This window comes from Epinephelus fuscoguttatus, linkage group LG6, assembly GCF_011397635.1.
Source record: "Epinephelus fuscoguttatus linkage group LG6, E.fuscoguttatus.final_Chr_v1".
Classification (NCBI taxonomy): Eukaryota; Metazoa; Chordata; class Actinopteri; order Perciformes; family Serranidae; genus Epinephelus; species Epinephelus fuscoguttatus.
Window position 1 is genome coordinate 32,513,133 of NC_064757.1, and position 24,932 is coordinate 32,538,064.

Consider the following 24,932-nt stretch of genomic DNA (forward strand, 5'->3'; position numbering starts at 1 on the left):
TTCATTAAACAAAAAAAATGTGGTTATGCACACTGAGGACTTACCCATGTCTTTGATCTGTTCCGGTTTCTGAATCAATCAAAGACACCACCAGTTGATAGACTGCACCTTAGACTATATAATGAAATTAATAAAACAGTCAGACAGATTTTAATTAGATTTCACCAACATCATGAGTGAAGGCAGAGCATGAGTTTCGCATCTTCTGCAGCAAATAACCTGGTCACCTTTCTTCATACTGCTTGACCTTTGTCAGTGTGGGTGAACCACATTGCCTAATACATGCAGGACATGACAGTTACTTGTTCTTTTCTTGCTGTGACCTATGAATTCACCTCTGCCTGATCAGATAATTTTAGATAGTAGTTCATCAGTACATGATGTGCTGTGCTGTTCAGATGCCGTTTTGTTGTGAAATGTTGTAATTTCCTTTTTCCTTTACACGCAGCAGGGAGTGTCTGCCTGTACATAAGGCTTTCTGGCTAACTGGTTGCTAAACATTTGCAACATACAATTAATGCACATTGAATTTCTTACTTAATGTGCAGCATGTGGCAGCAATGCATTCTTGTCTGTCAGGATTATTGTTGCCTTAACCCATATTTTGAAAATGTAATAAAACTCCGCTAATGCATTTCAAAAACGTCAGAACAGCTCGTCCGTCATAATCCAAGTGCCCTGAAGCAGCGGCATGCAAAATTGACTTGAAAAGACATAATTTACTCCACTTTTATAGCATAATTTCTCACCGTGGTCAGTTAGCCTCCCCTGCAGCCCTGGTGCTAGTTCTCGAATCTCGTGCAAGTTGCCATGTAAACACAGCAAGCCTGCAGGGCAGGCTAACTGACCACGGTGAGAAATTAGCTGTTATCCTCCGATACCCCGAACGAGTTTTGTGGATTAAAAAACTACACTGGACGTCTTGTCAGCATAAGCGTCAGTAAGTACTGTCTGTATTTTCATTCTAAAGTGGCCATTTCCTTAAAATGCCCAACTTAACAGAGAAATAAACATGATTACAAACTGGTACAAATAAGTATATGTCACCCATTTAAGTTTTATTAAGGATTAAAGATAACCCAAGCTCTACCCGCTTGTCCAAATATGGTTACCTTGGGTGACTTCTGGCTCCAAAAATCCAAGATGGCAACCACCAAAATGCCAAACTCAAGTCTTCGAAGTGGGATTCCACAAACCAGTGGGTGAAATCACAGTGACCACGTCCATTATTTTTATATAGTCTATGATTTGCACTTGCTCTTTGACTGTGAGTGGGCAACCCAATGGTATGATTTTTTTTTTTTTTTTTTTTTTTTTAGATTACCAGAACATTTTCTGCTATCAAGCTCAGTTTATGTCATTACTGTCAGTGCTTTTCCTTGTGCTTAAATGCAGGAATGAGAAAAATACACTAACAAACTGCAAATTGACCCAGAAATAAGGAACAAACTGCTATAAGATGTTATAATTTTGGTTGGGTTACCCTTTAACCCTGCACATCTAATGCCCAGTTTGCATGTAAAGTTGCAGTGATGATACTGTAACTCTACTATAACCACAGGAAATAAGATAACCTGTGCCTGAACTTTCTGATGTGACTGTGCCCCCGTGTATTTCCAGTGTGAGCAGGAGACCGTGCTGGAGCAGCGAGAGCAGCAGTGCCTCCTAGAGGCGGAGCGTCTGCGCTGTGAGCGGGAGGAGCTGGAGGCTCAGCTGCTGGAGTATCAGCAAAATCTGGATAGACTGAGGGAGGGCCAGAGGAGTGTGGAGAGGGAGAAGGAGAAGATCGAAGCCCAGCAGAGGCTACTACAGGGCTGGAGACACAACCGCCAGAGCAGCCTGCCTGTTACGATACCACTGGATGGATACAAGGTAAGAAAGAGGGGTTAAAGGAGAGACAGGAAGGTAAAGAGAGAGAGGAGGAATGAGTGGTGTGTTTCTCAGGATCAAAAATAGAAAACAAACACTGCTAAACAAACCTTGTAACCTCTGCTTTCTGGTGTTGTTTGAATGCCCCAGGTGTCCAGCCACAGCCGCTCAGGCAGCCTGGATGGTAACTGCTCAGTGTACGAGAACGAGGCGGCTTTGCTTGCTTCCTTGCAACAAAACCACCTCCACCAGTCCGCTACCAACAACCAGCACCAGCGTCTGCTCTCTGCGCCGAGGAAGAACCACGACGGTCCCCTGAGCAGCTCCAGCTACACCGCTAACCTCGGCCTCAGCGCCAGCCTCTACAACAGCCTCAACACCCTGCTGAGCCAGGCACACGGCAAACAGCCTCCAGATGGTCTGACGTACCCAAATTTCAGCAACAACCACAGCTGCCCCCGGCCTCTGAATGACTCTATCCACCCCTTCAGCAGCAGGGTGGCTACACAGTCACAAAGAACAAACAACAGTAAGTCTGCTCATAGTGTTTAATGATTGGCTGTGTATGTTTTAGCATAGGATGGTCAGTGGACATGTATCAGTAGTATAGGGCACAAGGTTTTAGGAGAACATCATTCATTCATTCATTCATTCATTCATTCATTCATTCATTTTCAGTAACAGCTGTTAGGGGTTGCGGGGGGCTTGAGCCTATTCCAGCTTACATTCAAGTCAAGAGGTGGGGTGCACCCTGGACAGGTCACCAGACTGTCACAGGCCTGACACATAGAGACATTCACACCTACGGCCAATTTAAAGTCACCGATTAACCTGCATGTCTTTGGACTGTGGGAGGAAGCCGTAGTACCCGCAGAAAATCCATGATAACATAAGGAGAACTCCACACAGAAGGTCTCCCCCACCCTGGAGTTCGAACCAGGACCCGTCTTGCTGCGTGGCGACAACGCTAACGATGTCACCACCATTATCCTGTATTGTGCACATATGTCAAAAGGTGATTTTTATAAAAGCAACCGACTGTAGTTTTAAGCGTTTTTGTTGTTCTCTTTCCAGCAGACTTCAGCCCGCAGTTGGACAGGCGACCCCTGGGTCCCTGGAAGTCAGAGGCCACAGGTCACGGACTTTATGAGGACAGCTACTCCTCCTCTCCCTCTCTTACCCCTCTCCTCCCCCCACAGGCCTACCTCTCTCTTGAAGGACAGAATGGAGAGGAGGGAGGAGAGGAGAACATTGTTTACCTCTGATAATCATTAGAGAGAAACGAGCAATGCAAGCTGCCCGACACATAACTGGACTGACAATATATCTGTTGCTTATATGTGTTTGTGTATATGTGTGTTTTCATTTTGAACAACCTGAATGATCCAGTAAGGGAACAGCTGCAGGGAGGAAGCATACACAGATATATGTGCCTTCATCAGTGTATGTGGCGGCCATTAATCATCCTCTTCCTGCGTCGTAAAACCATTGTGCCTTTTTGCGAACAAGCTCTTTGTAAATCAGCTTTGATACTTGTACCCCGTGTTTTTACTTCTACTATGATTCTTTTTAGTATCTGTTGCACTTGTTTGATGGCAGAGGTACATTTGCACCTCAAAACACTGGGACCTAAAGTACCAGGATATCAGGACAGAAGTATTGATGTTATTTTCCCATGAGCACTTAAAAGAAAATGGAAATATATGAGAAGCCAATTGAGCCCCTCCCCCAATCTATATATAGAGTGCTTTTATTTCTCCATGTGATCTTTAATAGTATTTATAAGGGATTGTGAGCATCTAAAATACGTAAAAATATACTGACATAATTGTATAAATATTAAATATATGTATAGTTTTATGGAAAGGCTACCTATGCACACTGTGTTGGAAGAGGAACTTGTATTCCTGTTATTATTTTTTCTCACTTAAGTGCCAAAAATCTTGCTATCTGATACTGTAAGTGATTTCTGTAAAGAACGGCTGTATGTTTTCTGTTCATCTCCTTTTCTGATAATTTATTGTGTGTAAATTGCTTCATGCACTGTCAACATTAATAATATTTTTTTTGTTTATGTCTTGTAATCTCTGTAATCAGAATTGTGTTGTGCCATATTAATATTGTGCTGCCTATAAAACTGTTGTGGCAAAGACCTGTGCTTTAAGTGTGTGTTTGCCTCGCGTTAAACAAAACATGGAAACATCACTTTGACATTTTCACACTTCTCATTGGTTCTGGCATCGTTACGCAATACTACTACAGTAATCGTAGGCAGGCCATCTTAACTATTGACTCGTGGGACTTTCAGTTAGGGTGTGCAGTGACTGGTCAGCATTTCACTCTAGTTTTGCTTTGCTCATTTCTGTATGAAGAGGATGATAACTTTCAGACTATCCATGGTTAACCTGCTTGGGTTGTACCTAATATTTTCTGAGGATCACACTGGATGCTGCTTGGAAACTGGTGAGTTTGTTTTATTTAAATTCTCTCATCTCCCTTCTTAAAATATGTCCTGTAACTCTGCATATATTGTGTGTCAGTTTGGCAGCTGCCAAGCCCGAGCATAACTCATCTGCAGAATATCAGTAAGAAGCAAAGCCTCGTAGTGAGCTGGCTGGTAAACCACAGCAGCTTAGTGGGCGACTTTTATGAGATCCAGATCGGACGCACTGAAAACCACACCGTTATTTACAACGTGAGTACCAGAGGATTTTTTGTCTGGGTTTCGTACTCATTAAAAGCTCCATGTAGTTGCATCCCAGTAATTTTATGGTATTATGCTGGTTTTAACAGCATTTACTGTGGTGATATTATGCTACTGTGAGTGACATTTTGCTCCCTGTTTTTGTTATTCTAGAGAAATCTGAGTTTGTCTCCTGTGGATTCAGATAAACACACATTCACATGGACCTCTGATGTGCCTCTGGAGTGTGTCGATCACTCAGTCAGGATACGACTTTTCTATAATCAGTCTGTCTCAAGTCCCTGGAGCAGCTGGAAAACTCACTATGGTGAGATGATGCTACTCTCTTCCTGTCAGTGCACATAAATAAAATGAAACCAAATACATGGAAAACAGGCCAGTGACTTGTGTGCTCTCGGTTTCACTGATAAGACCAGGCCATCAAATAAGTGATAGTTTCTGTTGTCTCTGTATGAGTGGGCCCCATCCTTTTTCTCTTCCTTTCCACCTATCTTTTTATCAGTGTTTCTCAACTGCTGCAGACACTGCAAATGTCTGTTGCAATGCACATCTTACCCGGAGCCTGGCCATTATAAACTTGGATGGGTGTAAACTTGGATGATGCCATTATCCATTTTGTTTTGTTTTTCAGTCATCATAGATTCATACATGATGTTTTTCACTTGTCTAGAATTGTCTAGAATCTTGACATGGAGGGTGATGAGAGTTAAGCAGAGCCAGATAGATATGAAACTTTGAATAACCATCATTAATAAATAGTGTGTACAGAACAGACCAACATTATTTTATTTTTTTTATTTAGACGTTTACTGATCAGGGACAAATGCATTAAACATTATTTCATATAAAATACAAAACAGATGTCATGCATACAAGTTTCTAGCTGAAGCTAATTCGCAACCCCTGTCCCTGGTTAGGCTTTGGCTATTAAAACAGAGTTTGTGTGAAAGGTTAAAAACAGTACAGAAACATTAATGTACAAAACATATAGACAAAGACAGAATCAGAACATAAACAATAAGCAAAAACACAAAACAGTAAAGGGCAGTACACTAAATGAGTACAATAATATATAAATGTCAATGTGCACAGGCTTGTTTCAGTTTCAGTCATTGTTTTACTTTTGTGTTAAAAGCCTTGAGCTCCGTCAATGTTTTTATTTTAGATGGAAATGTATTCCATAGTTTGGTACCTATTACTGAAAAGGATGACTGTCCGAATGTTGTCCTGTGTTTTGCTGTTCTACAATTACTGCTTGTTGTTGTTTGTCCCCAAACGGTTGTACAATATGATAAATGGGAAAATATCATGGCATGCATGAACTGTTGTGCTGCCTTAAGGGGTATATGTTTTCTAATCAGACGAAAGCAGTTTAAATTAGTTTTGATAGTTTTACACAGACTCTTTACATGTCAATCAAACTTCAATTGAGAATCTAAAATGACACCTAAAATTTAAACTCATTTACTTGATCTATCTCTATCTCATTAATCTTTATTCCAGAATTTTCATTGGCTTTCCTCTTAATTGAGAAGCACACTGACACTGTTTTCTTATAATTCAAGGTTAAATGATTATTTTGAAGCCACTGTGACACACCAGACATTTCTTTTGACAGTAATTCTGCTGCCGTCTGCCGAGTTTTTGCAGACACATACAGGTGGAAACATGCTGCACCAGCACTGCTTCAGCTGGATCCAGCTGCGCACTCTGGTGGAGACAGCCCTTGGACAGTTCACCTCTTTGATCCTGTAGACCACACCCATCTGGGTGAAAAGTGGAATGACTGATAGGTTGTTGAAGCTCAGTAATCAGTGATTCCATTTGGAGCATATACTTTAGTTCGCTCCCTCTGGTGTGATCATGCCAAGCCGGTGTTGTTTCTGCTGTGTCCAGTTGTGCAATCTGACTAGGGGTTGAATTTAATGGACCAAGGTTCAACTGTATATCCCCACTTAGTAGCAGCAAAAACAGTCAGGTGTTGTAAGCACGCCATTTGCTTCTCTTGGTGATTTGTTTGCTGTCTTTTCCATTATAATATTCTTTCTGCCAGAAGATGGTATAAACAACTAAATATCCATGCCCAAAATAAGTCAGTCTTGGTGTGTTATTTAGAGGAGTAGAGAATTCACAAGAAGATGATTGATTACTTGCCAGACAAAGGCCTTGAACAGGTGGAGCAATCAGAAGCCACATGCAGAAGAAGCAGTGTCCAAACACATCCATTTTCCATGTACCTTTTGTTTGAGCCTTGACTTGGATTCAGGCATTTCTTTGGGTTAGAGCATTTTTGTTGAAAAACATTGGCTGAAGCTGACAGGAGACGGAGAAAAATTTTAAAAATAAGGAAAGGTGTGGAACCTAACAAACCACAGCAGCCCTCAGCAGCCATCTTGGTACCATCACCATTATAAAATTACAGTGAAGACAATTCATATGACTAAATTATACAGAGAGGGAGAGAGCTGCACAGCAAGAAAAACAACAGAAATATGACTAATAATAATAGTAGAATATGATAATGTGTTATACAGTACAGGCCAAAAGTTTGGACACACCTTCTCATTCAATGCGTTTCCTTTATTTTCATGACTATTTACATTGTAGATTCTCACTGAAGGCATCAAAACTATGAATGAACACATGTGGAGTTATGTACTTAACAAAAAAAGGTGAAATAACTGAAAACATGTTTTATATTCTAGTTTCTTCAAAATAGCCACCCTTTGCTCTGATTACTGCTTTGCACACTCTTGGCATTCTCTCCATGAGCTTCAAGAGGTAGTCACCTGAAATGGTTTCCACTTCACAGGTGTGCCTTATCAGGGTTAATTAGTGGAATTTCTTGCTTTATCAATGGGGTTGGGACCATCAGTTGTGTTGTGCAGAAGTCAGGTTAATACACAGCCGACAGCCCTATTGGACAACTGTTAAAATTCATATTATGGCAAGAACCAATCAGCTAACTAAAGAAAAACGAGTGGCCATCATTACTTTAAGAAATGAAGGTCAGTCAGTCCGGAAAATTGCAAAAACTTTAAATGTGTCCCCAAGTGGAGTCACAAAAACCATCAAGCGCTACAACGAAACTAGCACACATGAGGACCGACCCAGGAAAGGAAGACCAAGAGTCACCTCTGCTTCTGAGGATAAGTTCATCCGAGTCACCAGCCTCAGAAATCGCAAGTTAACAGCAGCTCAGATCAGAGAGCAGATGAATGCCACACAGAGTTCTAGCAGCAGACCCATCTCTAGAACAACTGTTAAGAGGAGACTGCGCGAATCAGGCCTTCATGGTCAAATAGCTGCTAGGAAACCACTGCTAAGGAGAGGCAACAAGCAGAAGAGATTTGTTTGGGCCAAGAAACACAAGCAATGGACATTAGACCAGTGGAAATCTGTGCTTTGGTCTGATGAGTCCAAATTTGAGATCTTTGGTTCCAACCACCGTGTCTTTGTGAGACGCAGAAAAGGTGAACGGATGGATTCCACATGCCTGGTTCCCACTGTGAAGCATGGAGGAGGAGGTGTGATGGTGTGGGGGTGTTTTGCTGGTGACACTGTTGGGGATTTATTCAAAATTGAAGGCACACTGAACCAGCATGGCTACCACAGCATCCTGCAGCGACATGCCATCCCATCCGGTTTGCGTTTAGTTGGACGATCATTTATTTTTCAACAGGACAATGACCCCTGTAGGAGCCATATGTGTGTGTGTGCCGGTAAGTCTGGATGTCTATGTGATGTGGGTGAGTACACGCCATTGGTGCTTGGGTGGTGGGCGTGTCACTGTGTGGTACCCTCTGTGATTGCAGATGATTATGCTCACCTGTTGTCAGTTCTGTGTTTGTCCACGAAGGAGGGTGAGTCGGGAGGGAAACTCTGTTGACCGCTAACGCTAACAATAACACGTAAATCAGCACGTTATGAGTCCTGTTACTTGTATCATTATTTAACCTTGCACTAGCGCATGTGTCAAATGCATGGCTTTGTGATATGGATATGGTATTAAAGAGAAATGAACTGAGTAAAGGAGAGAGTGTGAATCAGTTTGTGGGCGCGTCAAAGTTATCTCCCGTGCTTAGCCTCCTGCGGCGTGCCGGTTTTATAGTGATCGTCAGTCAGCCGCAACATAAGTCAACAGAGAACTTTCTGAAGCGTTGATCCACGGAGGGTTTCGTTGATGCTGGAGTCCTAGGATCTTTTGGAAACGCTTCAAACCGGAAACCGGAGCGCCTGCTGCCACGCTGGGTGAACAGCATTTCATTCATCGCTGGCCTGCTTTGATTCATTCATGGCCAGGCTACTACTACGTTCATTCATCACCGCCGCTGGAGTTAAGGTATTGCTACTCACACACACACAACAGGTTTGCTGTAACGTTATTTAAACTATTCCCCTGGTAGGCATTAGCAGTATATCCACGTTAGGTGGTTGTACTGTTTTATTGTTTTCCAGCCGTTTTTTATTTTTGTGTCATCAAGCGAGTGGAGCATTTGGCTCGGGAGTACCGCCGTGGTTCTCGTTTTAAGACAGATTGTCTGTCTGATTCGGGGCCATCGGTATATAAGTACATAAATACCGATCGCTAGTATGCACAGAAGACTAGGGTGAGTTGGATAGTTTAGTTTTCTGTAGGCAGTTTAGGGGGAATATTTAAATATGAAGCCTGTTGTGGTGGATGTCGTCATCTCCTTTCAGTCACTTTAATGGCTGTGTTAATTGACTATAGGTGTGAATGGACTTTGCATGATTGTTGATCATATGAATGGAAATGGAGCCAAGTAGGTCAAATCCCTGTTCTGATATATGTGATACAAGTGAAGACAAAAGACAAAGAAAACTCACTGCCAAAGCTTTGGTGAATAAAATTGAAAATCTTCAAAAAGAGCGACAAGTAAAAGGTGAGCAAAATTAAAGGTACTGTGAAGGTAATCAAAGGACTTACGCAAAATAAAGATAATGCTCCAAGTATCCAGTCTCAGCTTGAAGATTTGCATGTGCTGTTTGATGATGCAGGTAAGCTCCATGATTCTGGAATCACATTGCTTCCTCGGGAAGAACAGAGGAAACAAAATGAGTGGTTTTCGAGTGTACGCAAACACAATATTGATTTTGTTGATGGGGTGAAGAAATGGCTTTCTGATGCTAAGGGGAGGGATACCCAAAGCATAGCCAAGGGAAGCACAGATGGTATTTCTGTTGTCCCTCAGACACTCCTACCTGGTGTTGAACAACTTTATGAAAATATTGACGAGTTTTGTGCTCTCGACCATACCGAGAATAGTGTGGGAAATGCTGTTTTAGATTATGTCAAACCAAGTGACAGTGTCTCTAATGTTGCAAGTAAAGCATCAAATAAAAGAAGCTCAGCAGGAAATAAGTCCACGGTTTCATCCACTTTGTCAGCACGCATTAAAGCTGAGGCAGATGTGGCCGCGCTTATTGCTCGCCAAAGGTTGTTAAAGGATAAGCACGCTTTGGAAGAGCAAGAGGAGCAGCTCAGGAAAAGGAAGGAGCAGCTCGATTTGGAGATGGAAATAGCTGCATCAGTAGCTAAAATAAATGTGCTGAGAGTCTCAGGGACCTCACAAGTTCCTAGTACTGTACATAGATCAGATGGAATGAATTCATACTTGGGGAGAGAAAGGGGTCAAGTTCAAACCTTGAATGCTGACGCTGTATTATTTGTGCCTGCGGCTGCAAATCAGCCACCTCTGCCTATTTCTGGAGGTGATCAGCTCGATCCATGTCGGATGGATGAAAGACCCAAAGCTAGAAATATGGATTTGCAGCCTCAAGCCACGACATCATACCAGCTGCCGAAGCTGGTGTCAAAGACGAAACAAAGTGGTACACAGAGTATTAATATTGGTTCTCAGTTACAACTAGACCACTCTGCACCCATGTTTCGAGACGGCTCTGATCATGGTCACTTAATTACAGTCTTGGAGAGGCAAAATGAGATTAGATCCTTACTGGTAGAGCAGCAGTCTCTCTCTTTTCTTCCAAGACGTGACATTCAGATTTTTGATGGGGATCCTTTACAATATCAAACTTTCATTCGCGCCTTTGAATATAGCATTGAGCAAAAGACTCGCAGTGCTAGAGATTGCTTATACTTCCTTGAGCAATACACCGGAGGGCAACCCAGGGAGATGGTTAGAAGCTGTCAGCATATGCCTCCTGAAAGTGGATATGTCAAGGCCAAATCTTTTTTGCGAGATCACTTTGGTGATCCATTGAAAATCGCTTCTGCCTATATGGAGAAAGTTTTCACGTGGCCGGTGGTAAGATCTGAGGATGTGAAAGCCTTGCAGGCATATAGCTTCTTGTTGCGTGCATGCTGCAATGCTCTGGAAGGGGCAGAGTCTGCATATGAATTGGATGCTCCTGTTAATATGCAAACAGTAATGAAGAAGCTGCCTTACAAGCTCAGGGATAGGTGGCGAGACGTTGCCTGTGATTTACAGGAGAAGTCCCATCGTAGAGCTAACTTTCGTGACATCGTTGAGTTCATTGAAAGGCAGGTGAAAATAGCAAGTGACCCTCTGTTTGGAGATCTTCATGATTCTCCAGCAGCAGTAAGAAAGGATGTGAAACATGTTAAATCTCAACCTTTTTCTAAAGCTAAGGGTAGTAGCTTTGCCACTACCATCGCTGCAGTGGAAGAGAAGGTTGAAGCTGGAATAAAGAATAAAAAGGGCTCACCTATGGGAAAGGTTTGTTTGTTTTGTGGAGCTGGACACACTTTAGATCTGTGCTTTCTATTGGAAAAGAAGACTCACAGTGAGAAGATGTCCTTCTTGAAAAAACATGGGGTATGTTTCGGCTGTCTGTGCATTGGGCATAGAAGCAAAGATTGTAAGAAACCTCTTATTTGTAAAGTATGCGATCTGAAGCATCCCACCATATTGCATGTCCGCTGTAAGGAAGGCGAGGCTGGTTCAGTACAAGTGAAGAGGGAAGTAGAAGCTACAGGTGGAAGTGCTTTGATCTCTGTGCAATCCAGTGGACTTACTGGGGCTGGGGAGCATGATTGTACATTTTCTATACTGCCGGTTCGAGTAAAATCTAAGAGAGGGCAGGAAACACTTGTTACTTATGCCTTTCTGGATCCTGGGAGCTCTGCGTCATTTTGTACTGAAAGGCTCATGAACAGGCTGAATCTCACAGGGAGGAAAATGGACATTCTCCTAAGGACAATGGGTCAGGAGAAGGTTGTTGGCAGTCACATTGTGACGGACCTGGAGGTAGCTGGATTGGACACAGACTGTTTCTGTGAGCTGCCTGATCTGTTCATGCAGAGATGTATGCCTGTCCATCAGGGTAATATTCCTAGACAGGAAGATCTTCTAAGATGGCCACATCTTGAGCATGTGAAGATAACCGAGATTAACTCCGGTGTGGACCTGCTTATTGGAACCAACGTTCCCAGGGCCCTTGAGCCATGGGAAGTTATTCAAAGTGTGGATGGTGGTCCTTATGCAGTAAAGACCATGTTAGGATGGACTGTTAATGGGCCTCTTAGAGGAGACTGCATCACTGCTGCTTGTGGAGAGCATGATGTTACCGTCAATAGGATTTCCGTTGCAAAGCTTGACGAGCTGTGGGAACGGCAGACAAAGGCAGACTTCCCTGAATGTGCTCAGGATGAGCAGCTGGGTCTGTCTAGAGAAGATTGGCTCTTCATGGAGTCTGTCACCAAGTCAGCTCAGCTGGTTGACGGTCATTATAGCGTTGGCTTACCTTTGAGGCAGTGTGATGTGAAAATGCCCAATAACAAGAAGGTCGCTGAACAGCGAGCACTGAGTCTCAGAAGGAGATTCAATAAGGACAGCACTTTTCATGCTGATTATACCAACTTCATGGGTGACATCATCTCTAAGGGCTACGCTGAGAGGGTACCAACTGAGGATCTGGGTCGTTGTGATGGTAGGGTATGGTACATACCACATCATGGGGTGTATCACCCACAGAAGAAAAAGATGAGAGTTGTTTTTGATTGTGCTGCTACATTCCAAGGAACATCTTTAAATGCCCAGCTTCTTCAAGGCCCAGATCTTACCAGCTCTCTGGTTGGTGTCATATGCAGGTTTCGAAAAGAGCCCATTGTACTTATGGCTGACATTGCAGCTATGTTCCATCAGGTCAGGGTGCCAAGGTCAGACTACGACCTGTTAAGGTTTCTTTGGTGGCCAGATGGAGATCACAGTCAGGATCTGGTAGAGTACCGAATGGTTGCGCATCTGTTTGGAGCCACATCGTCTCCAAGTTGTGCAATTTTTGCCATGAGAAAATGCGCAGAAGATAATCGTTGGCAGTTCAGCCCTAAGGTGGTTGACACCATTCTGCATAATTTCTATGTGGATGATTGCCTTGTATCAGTTGATTCCAAAGAGGAGGCAGTATCACTTTATCAAGAACTAAGCACTGTTTGTGCTAGAGGAGGCTTTCATCTTACCAAATGGATTAGCAATAGACGCAATGTGCTTGCTGCCATCCCTCGAGAGGAAAGGTCTATGGAGGTTACGGACCTGGATTTGGATAATGATTCTTTGCCCATAGAAAGAGCTTTGGGTGTGCAATGGTGTGTCCAGGCTGACGCCTTTAAGTTTAAGATTACTCTCAGGGACAGACCCCTGACAAGGAGAGGGATCTTGTCCATTGTTAGTTCTATTTATGATCCCTTGGGATTTTTGGCACCTGTCGTACTATCTGCCAAAAGAATCCTCCAGAACTTGTGCAGAAACCAGCTGGGTTGGGACGATTCCTTGCCGGTCACGATTGCCCAAAAATGGATGGTTTGGCTCGAGGAGCTCCATCAGCTTGAGAATTTCAAGGTTGACCGGTGCTTGAAACCTCTCAGCTTTGGGAAAGTCTCTTCTGCCCAGCTGCACCACTTTGCGGATGCGAGTGAGGACGGGTATGGAACGGTGACTTACCTGTTGCAGCATGACATAAATGGACAGGTCCACAGTGCATTTATGATGGGAAAGGCACATGTCGCTCCATTGAAATCCATCACCATCCCTTGCCTGGAATTGACAGCTGCAGTGGTTGCGAGCAGGATGGATAAGCTGTGGAGGAAGGAGTTACAGTTGCCTCTGCAGGAGTCAGTTTTTTGGACCGACAGTACATCTGTACTGAAGTACATCGAAAACAAAACTTCAAGGTTCAAAACTTTTGTGGCAAATCGGGTGTCAGAGATACTCACACTGTCCAGTTCTTCTCAGTGGAGATATGTGAGTACATCAAGTAATCCTGCAGACTTGGCTTCTAGAGGGGCTAAAATGGAATCCTTCTTGAGTGCGGACAAGTGGGTATCAGGACCTAAGTTTCTTGTTGAGCCTGAAATTAAGTGGCCGGCAAACCCTGATCTCTCTGGAAAGGTCTCTTCAGAAGATCCTGAGATCAAGACAGTGAATGCAATCCAAGCTGAGGAGCGGGCTGACTTGGTTATGCACTTCATCTGTCACTTCTCCTCTTGGATTAAGTTGAAGAGGATGGTGGGTTGGCTTCTTAGGTTCAAGACCTTGTTATTGCATCTCAGTCAGAGGAGGAAGCAGTTGAGAGCAACTTTCACTGAGTCAGGCCTGGATGAAAGGGGGCTTGAAGAAAGGCTACAGAAGGAGATGCAGATAGTCAAGGCTCAGGCTGTAGGTAGTCCTCTTTCAGTTGAAGAGTTTGACAAGGCAGAAACGGCCATTGTTTGCTTTTGTCAAGGAAAGAGGTTCTCAGAGGAGATAGCCAGCTTGCAGAACGGGGAAAGTGTGAAAAGGACTAGTCATCTCCTCAAGCTTGATCCCGTATTTGAAGGAGGCATTCTAAGAGTGGGGGGTAGGCTTGGTAGAGCAGCTATGCCGGATGAGGCAAGACATCCTGCTATATTGGCTAAAGATCTTCACATTTCTGACCTTGTCCTCAACCATATACATCAAGCCACAGGGCATGGTGGACGTAATCACATGCTTTCAAGGCTACGGCAGAGATACTGGATTCCAGGTGCCAGTATCGCTATAAGAAGGCTCAAGGTGTGTTGTTTGTCGTAGGTTGCATGCTGCACTGGGACAGCAGCGGATGGCAGATCTTCCCCATGACAGAGTTTCTCCTGACGAACCTCCATTCACCCGAGTGGGAATAGATTGCTTTGGGCCCTTTTGGGTCAAAAGAGGAAGGTGCACTGTAAAGAGGTATGGGGTTATCTTTACGTGCCTAGCTGTAAGAGCCGTGCACCTTGAGGTAGTGTCATCGCTAGACACAGATTGCTTTGTCAATGCCCTTACACGCTTCGTGGCAAGGCGTGGTCAGGTGTTGGAGCTACGTTCCGACAATGGCACTAACTTTGTGGGAGCTGAACGCGAGTTGAGGGAGGCAATAAAAATGGAAAATGGAATCATGCCCAGATCAGTGACATACTCCTTCAGAAGGGAATTCAGTGGGTTTTTAATCCTCCGTTTGGGTCACATCATGGTGGGGTGTGGGAGCGGTTGATAAGGTCTGTACGGAAAGTGTTGAACTCCACTTTGAGGACACAAAATCTTAATGAGGAAGGTCTCCATACAGTCCTTTGTGAAGCCAAGGCTATTATAAACAGCTGTCCCATAACTAAGGCCTCCACTGATCCAAATGACTTAGAAGCACTGACCCCTAACCATATTCTCCTTCTCAAGTCCAAGCCATCATTGCCACCAGGAGTGTTTCAAAGAGAGGACATGTATGCCCGTCGACGTTGGAGACAAGTGCAGTATTTGGCGGACCTGTTCTGGAAGCGCTGGGTTAAGGAGTACTTGCCTCAGCTTCAGGAGCGTCAGAAGTGGCAGAGCACTAGACGGAACTTTGTTCCTGGGGATCTTGTTATCGTCGTGGATGAATCTGCACCTCGTAACTCCTGGCTCACTGGAAGGGTGGTGCAAGCGGTTCCTGATAAAAGAGGACTCGTACGTCAGGTTCGTATCAAGACAAGGACCAGCTGCCTGGACAGACCCATTACTAAGGTGTGCCTTCTTCAAGAAGCAGAGGAGCCATGAACATCTGAATTGACTTTTGAACTTTTTACTGATATAGACTCTTTATCGACTTGGACAGTTGTAAATGGACATGCTGATGAGCTTGAGCTGACATTTCCCAGCCAGAATAACTCATTTAGATCTGGTGTCGGACTTTGGGGGGTATGGGCACAGGTGTGGAATGTTTGTATATAATGTTGTTTTCTGACTGTTTAATTTTGTCTCCTACATAGGAGTGATTATGTAATTAATGCTTTAGCATAATTAGGGGCCGGAATGTAGGAGCCATATCTGTGTGTGTGCTGGTAAGTCTGGATGTCTATGTGATGTGGGTGAGTACACGCCATTGGTGCTTGGGTGGTGGGCGTGTCACTGTGTGGTGCCCTCTGTGATTGCAGATGATTATGCTCACCTGTTGTCAGTTCTGTGTTTGTCCACGAAGGAGGGTGAGTCGGGAGGGAAACTCTCTGTTGACCGCTAACGCTAACAATAACACGTAAATCAGCACGTTATGAGTCCTGTTACTTGTATCATTATTTAACCTTGCACTAGCGCATGTGTCAAATGCATGGCTTTGTGATATGGATATGGTATTAAAGAGAAATGAACTGAGTAAAGGAGAGAGTGTGAATCAGTTTGTGGGCGCGTCAAAGTTATCTCCCATGCTTAGCCTCCTGCGGCGTGTCGGTTTTATAGTGATCGTCAGTCAGCCGCAACAACCCCAAACACACCTCCAGGCTGTGTAAGGGCTATTTGACCAAGAAGGAGAGTGATGGAGTGCTGCGGCAGATGACCTGGCCTCCACAGTCACCGGACCTGAACCCAATCAAGATGGTTTGGGGTGAGCTGGACCGCAGAGTGAAGGCAAAGCAGCCAACAAGTGCTAAACACCTCTGGGAACTCCTTCAAGACTGTTGGAAAACCATTTCAGGTGACTACCTCTTGAAGCTCATGGAGAGAATGCCAAGAGTGTGCGAAGCAGTAATCAGAGCAAAGGGTGGCTATTTTGAAGAAACTAGAATATAAAACATGTTTTCAGTTATTTCACCTTTTTTTGTTAAGTACATAACTCCACATGTGTTCATTCATAGTTTTGATGCCTTCAGTGAGAATCTACAATGTAAATAGTCATGAAAATAAAGAAAACGCATTGAATGAGAAGGTGTGTCCAAACTTTTGGCCTGTACTGTATATATATTTTAATATATAATAGTATGTAACAATAAGAATTATATGTCTATAATAATAGTAGAACTATCCATCCATCTATCCATCCATCCATTTTCAACTACTTATCCAAAGCTGGGTCGTGGGGGCAGCAGGGCAAGCAAAGCATTCCAGACGTCCCTCTCCTCAGCAACGCTTTCCAGCTCCTCCTGGGGGTCCCCAAGGTGTTCCCAGGCCAGATGATAATATGTAATCCCCCAGATTCTCATGAGACCGTGCGAAAACTCTCCTCTGTGACCTGCAGGATTCCAGGCAGAGAATAGAAGCAAGATCTTCCCCCTCCAGCAGGTGATGAGAGAGCACGCCACTGCCATATTCTGCTGTGTCCCCTCAAGAGGAGTCAATATTAACAGCATGACCTTTAATAACAGCAAATACCCTCTTTTCAACATCGGAGACAGAGTCAAGGCTATCACTGTACATAACCTGACCATCCCAACAACACGAATTAAACGTCTCACGCTCACCTGCCATGATACAACAGGAAAGCCAAGTTATGCCTGGAACTACATCAGTTGTAAGTTTGCCTTTTTTATTTCTTTTTACATTCTTCATTTTTTTTAATATTATTTTTTACACGTGTGTGTGTGTGTGTGTGTGTGTGTGTGTGTGTGTGTGTGTGTGTGCGCGCGCGTGTGCGTGTGCGTGTGCGTGTGCGTGTGCGTGTGCGTGTGTGCATTGTAGTTCCTCCCCTTAAGCCCAGAAACATCAGCTGTTTGACCTCAGACATGACAACCGTCATTTGCACCTGGGATCCAGGCAGAAAACGAGATCAATATGATCCCAACAAGCAGAGTCACACTCTCCACATAGAGTGAGTGCTTACATTACCCAAAATTCTCATGTACAAACGTATACAGGGCAGAGCGTCTCAGGCCTAGAATAATGATATTTTTCATAAAGGTAAACAACAAGGTTTCAAATACAAAATGTATGTTACATTCATTTGGAGCTGCCTCCAAGTTCTTCATACTAGACTACAAATGTTTACCACACTGTAACTAAACTGGATTACGGGGCAACAAGGTTGTTTGTTCTTAAATAAATCCCAGAGCAACAGTTCTGTTGGATGTCTGAGAGGTCTTTTCCCGTTCCCTCCTCTGAAATCACAGGAACTCAGACCAGGCTCCCATCAAATGTCAGCAGTTTCCTTGTACTTTCTCGGCTGTCCCACAGTTGGAAGAATACAACATCAGTGTGGTGGTGAAGGACAAGCTGGGAGAGGCGATGGAGAGCTACACCTTCAATCTGTCTGAAAGAGGTCAGAGTTCACGCAGACATTTGATCAGAATATTGAATATACAGTGTATGATGTTGCTGTACACTTTCAAATGTGCTATGACGGCTGAAATACTCAAGAAACATGGCATTATCAGGGCAGTCATTGTGTTGTTTCAGTGTTCACTGCATAGATACTTGAAGATAAACATTTGTGCATGTGTGTGTTGCTGTTAGTGTTTCCTGTTGTGGAGGTGAAAACAGTGAGCCCTGGGGCCACAGACACTGCTGTGTCCTGGGTCGTACATGGGAACTTGACCAGACTGAACCTCCTCTGTCAGGTCACTGCAGACCCAGACCGCACCACACAGGTGAGTTTAATCCATGGAACTAAAACAAACATCCTGCAGAGCAGAATATTTTAGTGCATTTATTTTTAATCTTCTGTCTGTTTTTTTTTAACAGGTGAGTTGCAATAATGTGAGCGGTCACTGCAAAGTCAAACTGGAACATCTGCTTCCCAACACCCACTACTCCACTAGGGTACGCTGCTCTCTCAATGGCAGGCTCTGGGGAAAATGGACACAGCCCATATCCTTCACAACTTGTGAGTACAAAAAGTATGTATTACCAGGATGTTATGGTGTATAAACGTTGTCGCCATGTCTATTCCAGGTCCAAGTTCAATTAGACCATGCTCTGCCCAAGTTGGGACCAAAAATGTCGTCATATTTCAGGCCATAAGTTACCCTTCAACATTCATAAACTCAGGAAATCATGGTTGAATGATTTCCAACTTTGCCTGAAACAAATAATCATGTGATCTCTTCAGATCCGTTGGTGACCTTGGACGTATGGAGGAGAATAAAGCAGCTGCCCGACCCGAACAGTCGTCAAGTTACTCTATTATGGATTCCAGTAAGACTCCAAACTCGTCTTTTTTATTTTGGTGCAAATGGTGTAATAGTACACAAACTCGTTGTTCGATTAAACTAGTCACCAAACTTTTCCCAACTTGTTCCCAGCATGCTCCTGGCTCAGCAGTCAAAGAGATCATCAAAGGCTATGACATTAAGTGGTCACAGGAAGGCAAAAACTGGACCGATAGGAAGGACAGTGGGCAAAACCAGGCAGACGTGTTCATCAATGGGGGACAGTATGAGTTCACTGTCCATGCTGTTGTTCTCAGCAACTCCAGCGTCCCTGCTCACATCACCATCCCATCACAGAGGGAAAACGGAGGTGAGCAACGCCTCAGCTGAGATTGTCTCAGTTCAGTGTTGGTGGAAGTTTTCACTCTGCTAGCGTTGATTTTTTGTTCATATGACTGTTCAAATTTACCCTCACTGATACTTTTTTGGTTGCCTGACAGTCTGCAATTTATGTCTCTGTCAGAAATCCTCCCAGTAACGAAGCGGTTGAGCAGCAGCGCAGCAGCTGGTTTTAATCTGTCCTGGGACGAGCAGCACACTGTCACCTGTGGCTACACCGTGGAGTGGTGCATTCTGGGAAACGCAGAGCCTTGTGTTCTGCGATGGCTGAAGGTGCCTGAGGGAAACAACACATTGTCCCTAGCTGCTGGTGAGCTTTTATTTAGCTGTTTTCCTTTAGTTGTCAGTGCTAATGCATCTATTTAAGTTTTTCCTACTTCAGCATTCATTGTCATACACTTTTATTTTGCAGGAAACTTTAAAGCAGGTCATAGGTATACATTTAATATCTACGGATGCACAGAGAATGGACACAGGCTACTGGAGGTACAGACTGGATACTCACAAGAGCAGAGTGAGTGTCATTACTGATCAGTGAGTTAAACTGGAATTGTGTGTCTGTGTATTAATGTGTATCTACAGCAGTAGCTCTCCCTGAGTGTTTTGCTGGTCTATTAGAGGGGTTTATGGTATGTTTCAGAGCTGATGCCTCAATGGACAGGACCGGTGAGAAACTAAAAGATGAGATCTCATGCACATGGTTAATTTTTTTTTTTTTTAAATGACAAGACAAAACACTAACAGAACAACACAAAGACGACGAGTACTATGAATACAGGTCAGTAAACAAAATTGGGATAATGGGATAAGAGAGCAAGGTTATGTAAGTTGTGTTGATTTAATGTTAGTGTATGCTGCCAGGTCATGCTGCTGTGTGTGTTTGTGTGCGTCTCTGTTCTAAAGTCAGGGTCAAGTCTGTGCGGTGGATGAAATGAAAAGTCAACCTTTTAACAAGGTGTGGCGGCTAAAGTTTTGACACAGGACGTCTTTATCGGATATTCGAATGGGGACTTCCTCTAGATGTCATGTAAACACAAAACACCATCTTTCCTGTTTATCAGTTGTGCAGAGAGGAGGAAGCAGGGACAAGATCATTATGCAAGTTATATTCCTCTTGACAGACGTCAGTGAACACAACACCAGGTTTCATTTGATGACAAAATAACCACAAAGTGATCACATCGAAGCTCTTGCAGCAGATTCTGACAACAGCACAACAATGCAGGCGTCACGTAAACAGTCCCCTGGTCGTATCATTTGGGGAAGTTGTGTTCTTGCTTCTGTTGCTTTAATTGTTACTGATGCTATCCGTCTTCCTTCCTCAAAACCACCTTTTCCTCAGAATCTGTCAGGTCCCCAGAACTGGTTGAACCTGTTCAGAGAACTTCCTTCTCTGTGACACTGGAGTGGCGTTACAATGAGGACGATCCGGCTCATCCGGCGTTCATCACTGGTTACCTGGTGACAGTGGAGTCTGATACGCTGCCAGGTCATGCTGCAAGTAGGTTCAGAAGAAGCTTCCGGTGCTGGTAATTCTTGACCTTGATCTCTTTTTGGGCTCAAAAAAAAAAAAACATGCTAAATATGACTGTATGTGTGCATCTAGATCGGTTCAACGTGTCAGTGGCAGACCCTCATAAGAAGTCTGTGACTATAGAGGGTCTGCAGCAGAACCAAGAGTATGCTTTCTCTGTGAGCGCTCTCACTAAGGAGGGGCCTGGACAACCAACCAGTATCATTATCAGGACCAGAACCAACTGTGAGCTCCTTAACATCCAGTACAATCATAGAGATTCAATAATTCAACAGTATTTATCATTTTACTTTTTTCTCTTTTGACTACAAGTTCATCTTCTGTTTCCTCTGGTAGACTCTGCTCACTTGGTCAAGATACTGACTCCCATCTTGTTACTGCTGGGATGCATCATTCTCTTGTGGCCTCGAAGAGAAATGTGAGTAACTGTACCTCGAAATCTCCACTTAAACATTAACTCCTGCAGAAGATGACCTGAAGCCTTTCTCTTGCTTCCATCTTCCAGGCTGAAGAGCGGGCTCAAGGAGGTATTTGCTTATCCTGCTGGTATGAACATCAAAACTCCAGAGTTAGACAGCTTCCTGCATGAGGTAAGGCGAAACTGTTGAAACAGTGAGACCATTCATAAAGAGGAAACCAAAAAACTCACCAAAAGTTGCCTTTAGTACACGATACATACATTTTCCCTCTTTTCTTTTGGAGAGCATGGAGTATTGTTTTCAGTTTATTATAGATGTTTTAAACACTTGTTTAGGTGGCTCATTCATTTTTGTTTATTCCAATCACTGGCTTATTTCACTCATGTCTATATAAGAAAATTACACACAAGAACTAAATTTCCTGGCTAGTTATTGCAGATGAGTTCCAAAAAACCATCTCAAACTAAACCCTTGAGACCCTGCATTTTCATCCTCATCCTTATCCTTTATCTTCTCAAATTGGACCTGTCGTCCATGTTCGTAGACACTTTTTTGTGTCACCTAGTGGTAACAGAAGCACAAAACTCTAAACCATGTAAAATCAAGATGGCCAACTCTGCCATATCAGTCTGCAGCCGATCCAGATACAAAAGTGAATAAGGTACAAACCCTTCCAATTGGCCAGTGTTTGTTTACTTAACAGGATACGGCATGGTTTAGCTCCCTGACCCCTAAAACAGTTTATTTAACAGTTCATGGGGAGTTAGACAAACAAGATCATCAACAAGGGGAGACTCAAACATTCAATATCAGCAACAAAATAATGCCCTCCCTACAAATGTCAGAAACTGTTTGAGTTTTACTCTGTTTAAAGCTAATGTTAAAAATGGTTGAAAGACAGACGTTGGTGAAGGTTCTCAGTCATCCAGGTCATGGTAATCTTAGGTGCTGTATCGTAGGCAACTGGACTTGGTTGAGTTTCTTGAAGATGCTTCACCTCTCATCCAAGACACTTCTTCAGTTCTACCTGACTGGTGCCGAGTCACAGGCTTTATACACTGTGCAAACACTTACAGAGTCATTGAGGTCACATGTGAGCTGAGTTTCTGAGTCATTAAGGCCACATGTGAGTTGCTGACCCACCTGGCCATCATGTGTGTCGTTAAGGTTACATGGGTCCAGGTGTGAAACACACCTTTCACACCTGAACCTGGACCGTTAGAACTGAAGAAGCCTCTTGGATGAGAGGGAAACGTCCTCAAGAAACTCGAGCAAGTCCAGTTGCCTACGATATAGCACCTAAGATTTGAAAGACAGACTGGTAGAAAGACAGGTCTGGTAATTCCTCTCTTAACGTTCATGCACTTGTTTGTCCTACAGGTGTATGTATTTATTAATGTTGTGAGGAATTATCATATTCATATTGTTGTGCTACATGAAATAACCTTTTTTATATTGTTATATGTGCAGTATATTTCACACCCAGGGACAACAGATGAAAATGAGCTTTAAATAAATCAGTAAAATTAAATTTGTAGTTTGATATGGCATACAAATACAAAACACTGAGACACTGTTAATTAGGAGGTATTCATTTGAGGACATTAGGACTTTATTTTTGTGTTACCGTAACATTTCGCACAGGCCAGTTAAGTGTGGCAGAACTGAAATATACTAATTTACTGAAATCATCACCTGAAATAAACTATTTTATACTTTATTGCACATTTGTGACTATTAAAAATAAACCCATCGTCTTTATATGAGGACATCTTTTTTCAAGCTTGTTTTTTTTATAATTATCAGGTGCTACTAATCCCAAATAGCTAGAAGAAATAGAATATACAAACCAAACAAAAGCTCAGATCTCAGGAGGTTATATGATTGTTGGTACAAAGGAGGCTTTAAGAGCATTTAAGGGAAATTCCGTATTTGTCAAGCTGGATCTTATTTTCATATTTTTGGTCCATTATGAGGTCATGATAAAATTTTACTCACCACCTTATTGTAGAGATTTGTAATGCAGACTAAGGCAAGAAAAATATCCAAAAAAACTTCCAGTACAACAGAAATAATGTCAAACTGAGTCTGAATGAATGTAAACTGCATAGCAAAGTAGATCCATACTTCGGCCAGTCTACCTGCCGTAATCATGCACACACACCATTTTGTGATATAGACCTGCTTCTCTTATCTAAACTCATGCATAATTATTTGCCTCACATTATTATAATCCGCTCTGTGTGTTTGCGCAGACTGGTGAGAGGCTGCAGTCTCAGAAGGTGGAGGAGTGCAGCTGCTGTGACATTGAGATCGTGAATAGCAGACCTCCTCTGGATGAAACCCTGAACACACTGCCCTCTCCTGGTTCCAAGTCCTTCTCTCCAACGTTGCCACTCCAAGTAGACTACTGTCCGCAGTCAGTCACAGTGTCCTGGGACACACCTGACCTTCAACAAATAACATGCATCACAAACAAGACGTACTTGCCCACCGCAGTGGAGGATTTGTCTGAGGCGGAAGGAGTCACTGAGATCAAATCAAGTTGTGAAACCTCTGAGAGTCTGCTGGAGTCATGCAGTGTTATTTACGGTTATATCTCCAATGATAATCTATAAGTGAAAAGTTAAAGAACAAACCTAAAACTTTGATGTCATATGGTTTTAGGAGTTTAAGATAGGTGCTTTGTTTGTTGGACAGAATGTGAACCTGCAGCTTTCTGGTGTAAATCTTTTGTATTAATGTCACGTTTCCACATACTATATACTGTACATCTATACATTGTACATATGTGATTTTATTGGGAAACTATAGCTTGCAGATGTTATAACATATTGTATGTAGAACAGAAAACACACAGCAGGTTATCTGGACAGTATTTTAAACTGCTTATGGCTTCTGCAGCAATACAGTCCAAAAGTAAAAGTGTCCACAGTGACACAAGAGGAACTCAGTGTAAAGATTTTGGTGAACTGTGAAGCAGCTACAGATGTTATCTGCAGGATGCATTTGGTAGCACTGATAAGGCATCTGAGCATATGCATCTTTTTTGAGCTTTTGATTTTATATTACTTGTATGGTCCTATTGAAATGTGTTTTTAAATAATCAAAAACTGTACTGGAATATCAGGGTGAAGGAAGTACTTTGTATAAGTTGCGTAATAAAATATTGATGCAAGGATTAAAAGGGTTACTTGTCACTATTTCTTTTCTCTGCAGCTCCTCATCAGTGACTAATGGGTAAGAGGTGTTTTTACTGTAATAAGCATCTGACTCAGATACAGAAAAACAGTCAGGAATCTCAAACCTGAACACTCTCTACTTGTTAAAACAGGTCAAACCTCCTACAAGCTTACAGATATTTTGCTCCACAGTTATGACTCTTGTTTTTAGCAAGTACTCAGTTAATAAACAGACACGTGTTCTGACCGAGAACGTGATTTCACAGTTTATCTAGTGTGCTGTTGCCATGTGCATTTCCAGGTGCCAAAAACAACCAGGTTTTTGGAAGACAGATTATTGTTTTAGTCGCTTCAAAGGCATCTGAGGAACCGAGTGAGGTGTGTAATTGTTCTCACAAGTGTGCTGCTACATGGAGAAACACACAGAACCGGTTCATAGCAGGAAATCTGTTACCTACAGTAAATGACTAACAGTTACTGGAATTTTTTTTGAAAATTA

At 43.0% G+C, this 24,932-nt stretch overlaps 2 protein-coding genes across 10 annotated transcripts in view; both read left to right on the top strand.

Moving 5' to 3' along the window:
* Positions 1–4,014, top strand: part of LOC125890027 (rho guanine nucleotide exchange factor 28-like) — a 61,508-nt gene extending 57,494 nt beyond the window's left edge. For 7 of the 8 annotated variants that reach the window (XM_049578402.1, XM_049578406.1, XM_049578408.1 and 4 more), the window contains 3 exons: positions 1,621–1,872; positions 2,020–2,398; positions 2,944–4,014. In XM_049578402.1, the coding sequence (XP_049434359.1) occupies positions 1,621–1,872; positions 2,020–2,398; positions 2,944–3,134 (822 nt within the window). In that variant the 3' untranslated portion in view covers positions 3,135–4,014. The remainder of the gene's footprint in view (positions 1–1,620; positions 1,873–2,019; positions 2,399–2,943) is intronic. The other variant, XM_049578405.1, reaches the window with a different exon arrangement.
* Positions 4,015–4,170: 156 nt separating this feature from the next.
* osmr (oncostatin M receptor) lies at positions 4,171–24,438 on the top strand. 2 transcript variants are annotated; one of them, XM_049579345.1, is made up of 17 exons: positions 4,171–4,332; positions 4,410–4,564; positions 4,727–4,880; positions 17,054–17,326; positions 17,494–17,623; positions 17,922–18,070; positions 18,265–18,398; positions 18,493–18,634; positions 18,860–18,945; positions 19,053–19,269; positions 19,423–19,608; positions 19,711–19,812; positions 20,641–20,799; positions 20,905–21,057; positions 21,169–21,250; positions 21,338–21,422; positions 23,507–24,438. In XM_049579345.1, exons 1-17 carry the CDS (start codon positions 4,236–4,238, stop codon positions 23,867–23,869), a joined length of 2,667 nt encoding a protein of 888 aa, XP_049435302.1. In that variant the 5' UTR covers positions 4,171–4,235; the 3' UTR covers positions 23,870–24,438. The 2 variants fall into 2 exon arrangements, with proteins under 2 accessions (XP_049435302.1, XP_049435303.1); XM_049579346.1 differs by lacking the exon at positions 4,171–4,332 and having other exon boundaries at positions 4,426–4,564; positions 17,054–17,097; positions 17,181–17,326.
* Positions 24,439–24,932: the final 494 nt, after the last annotated feature.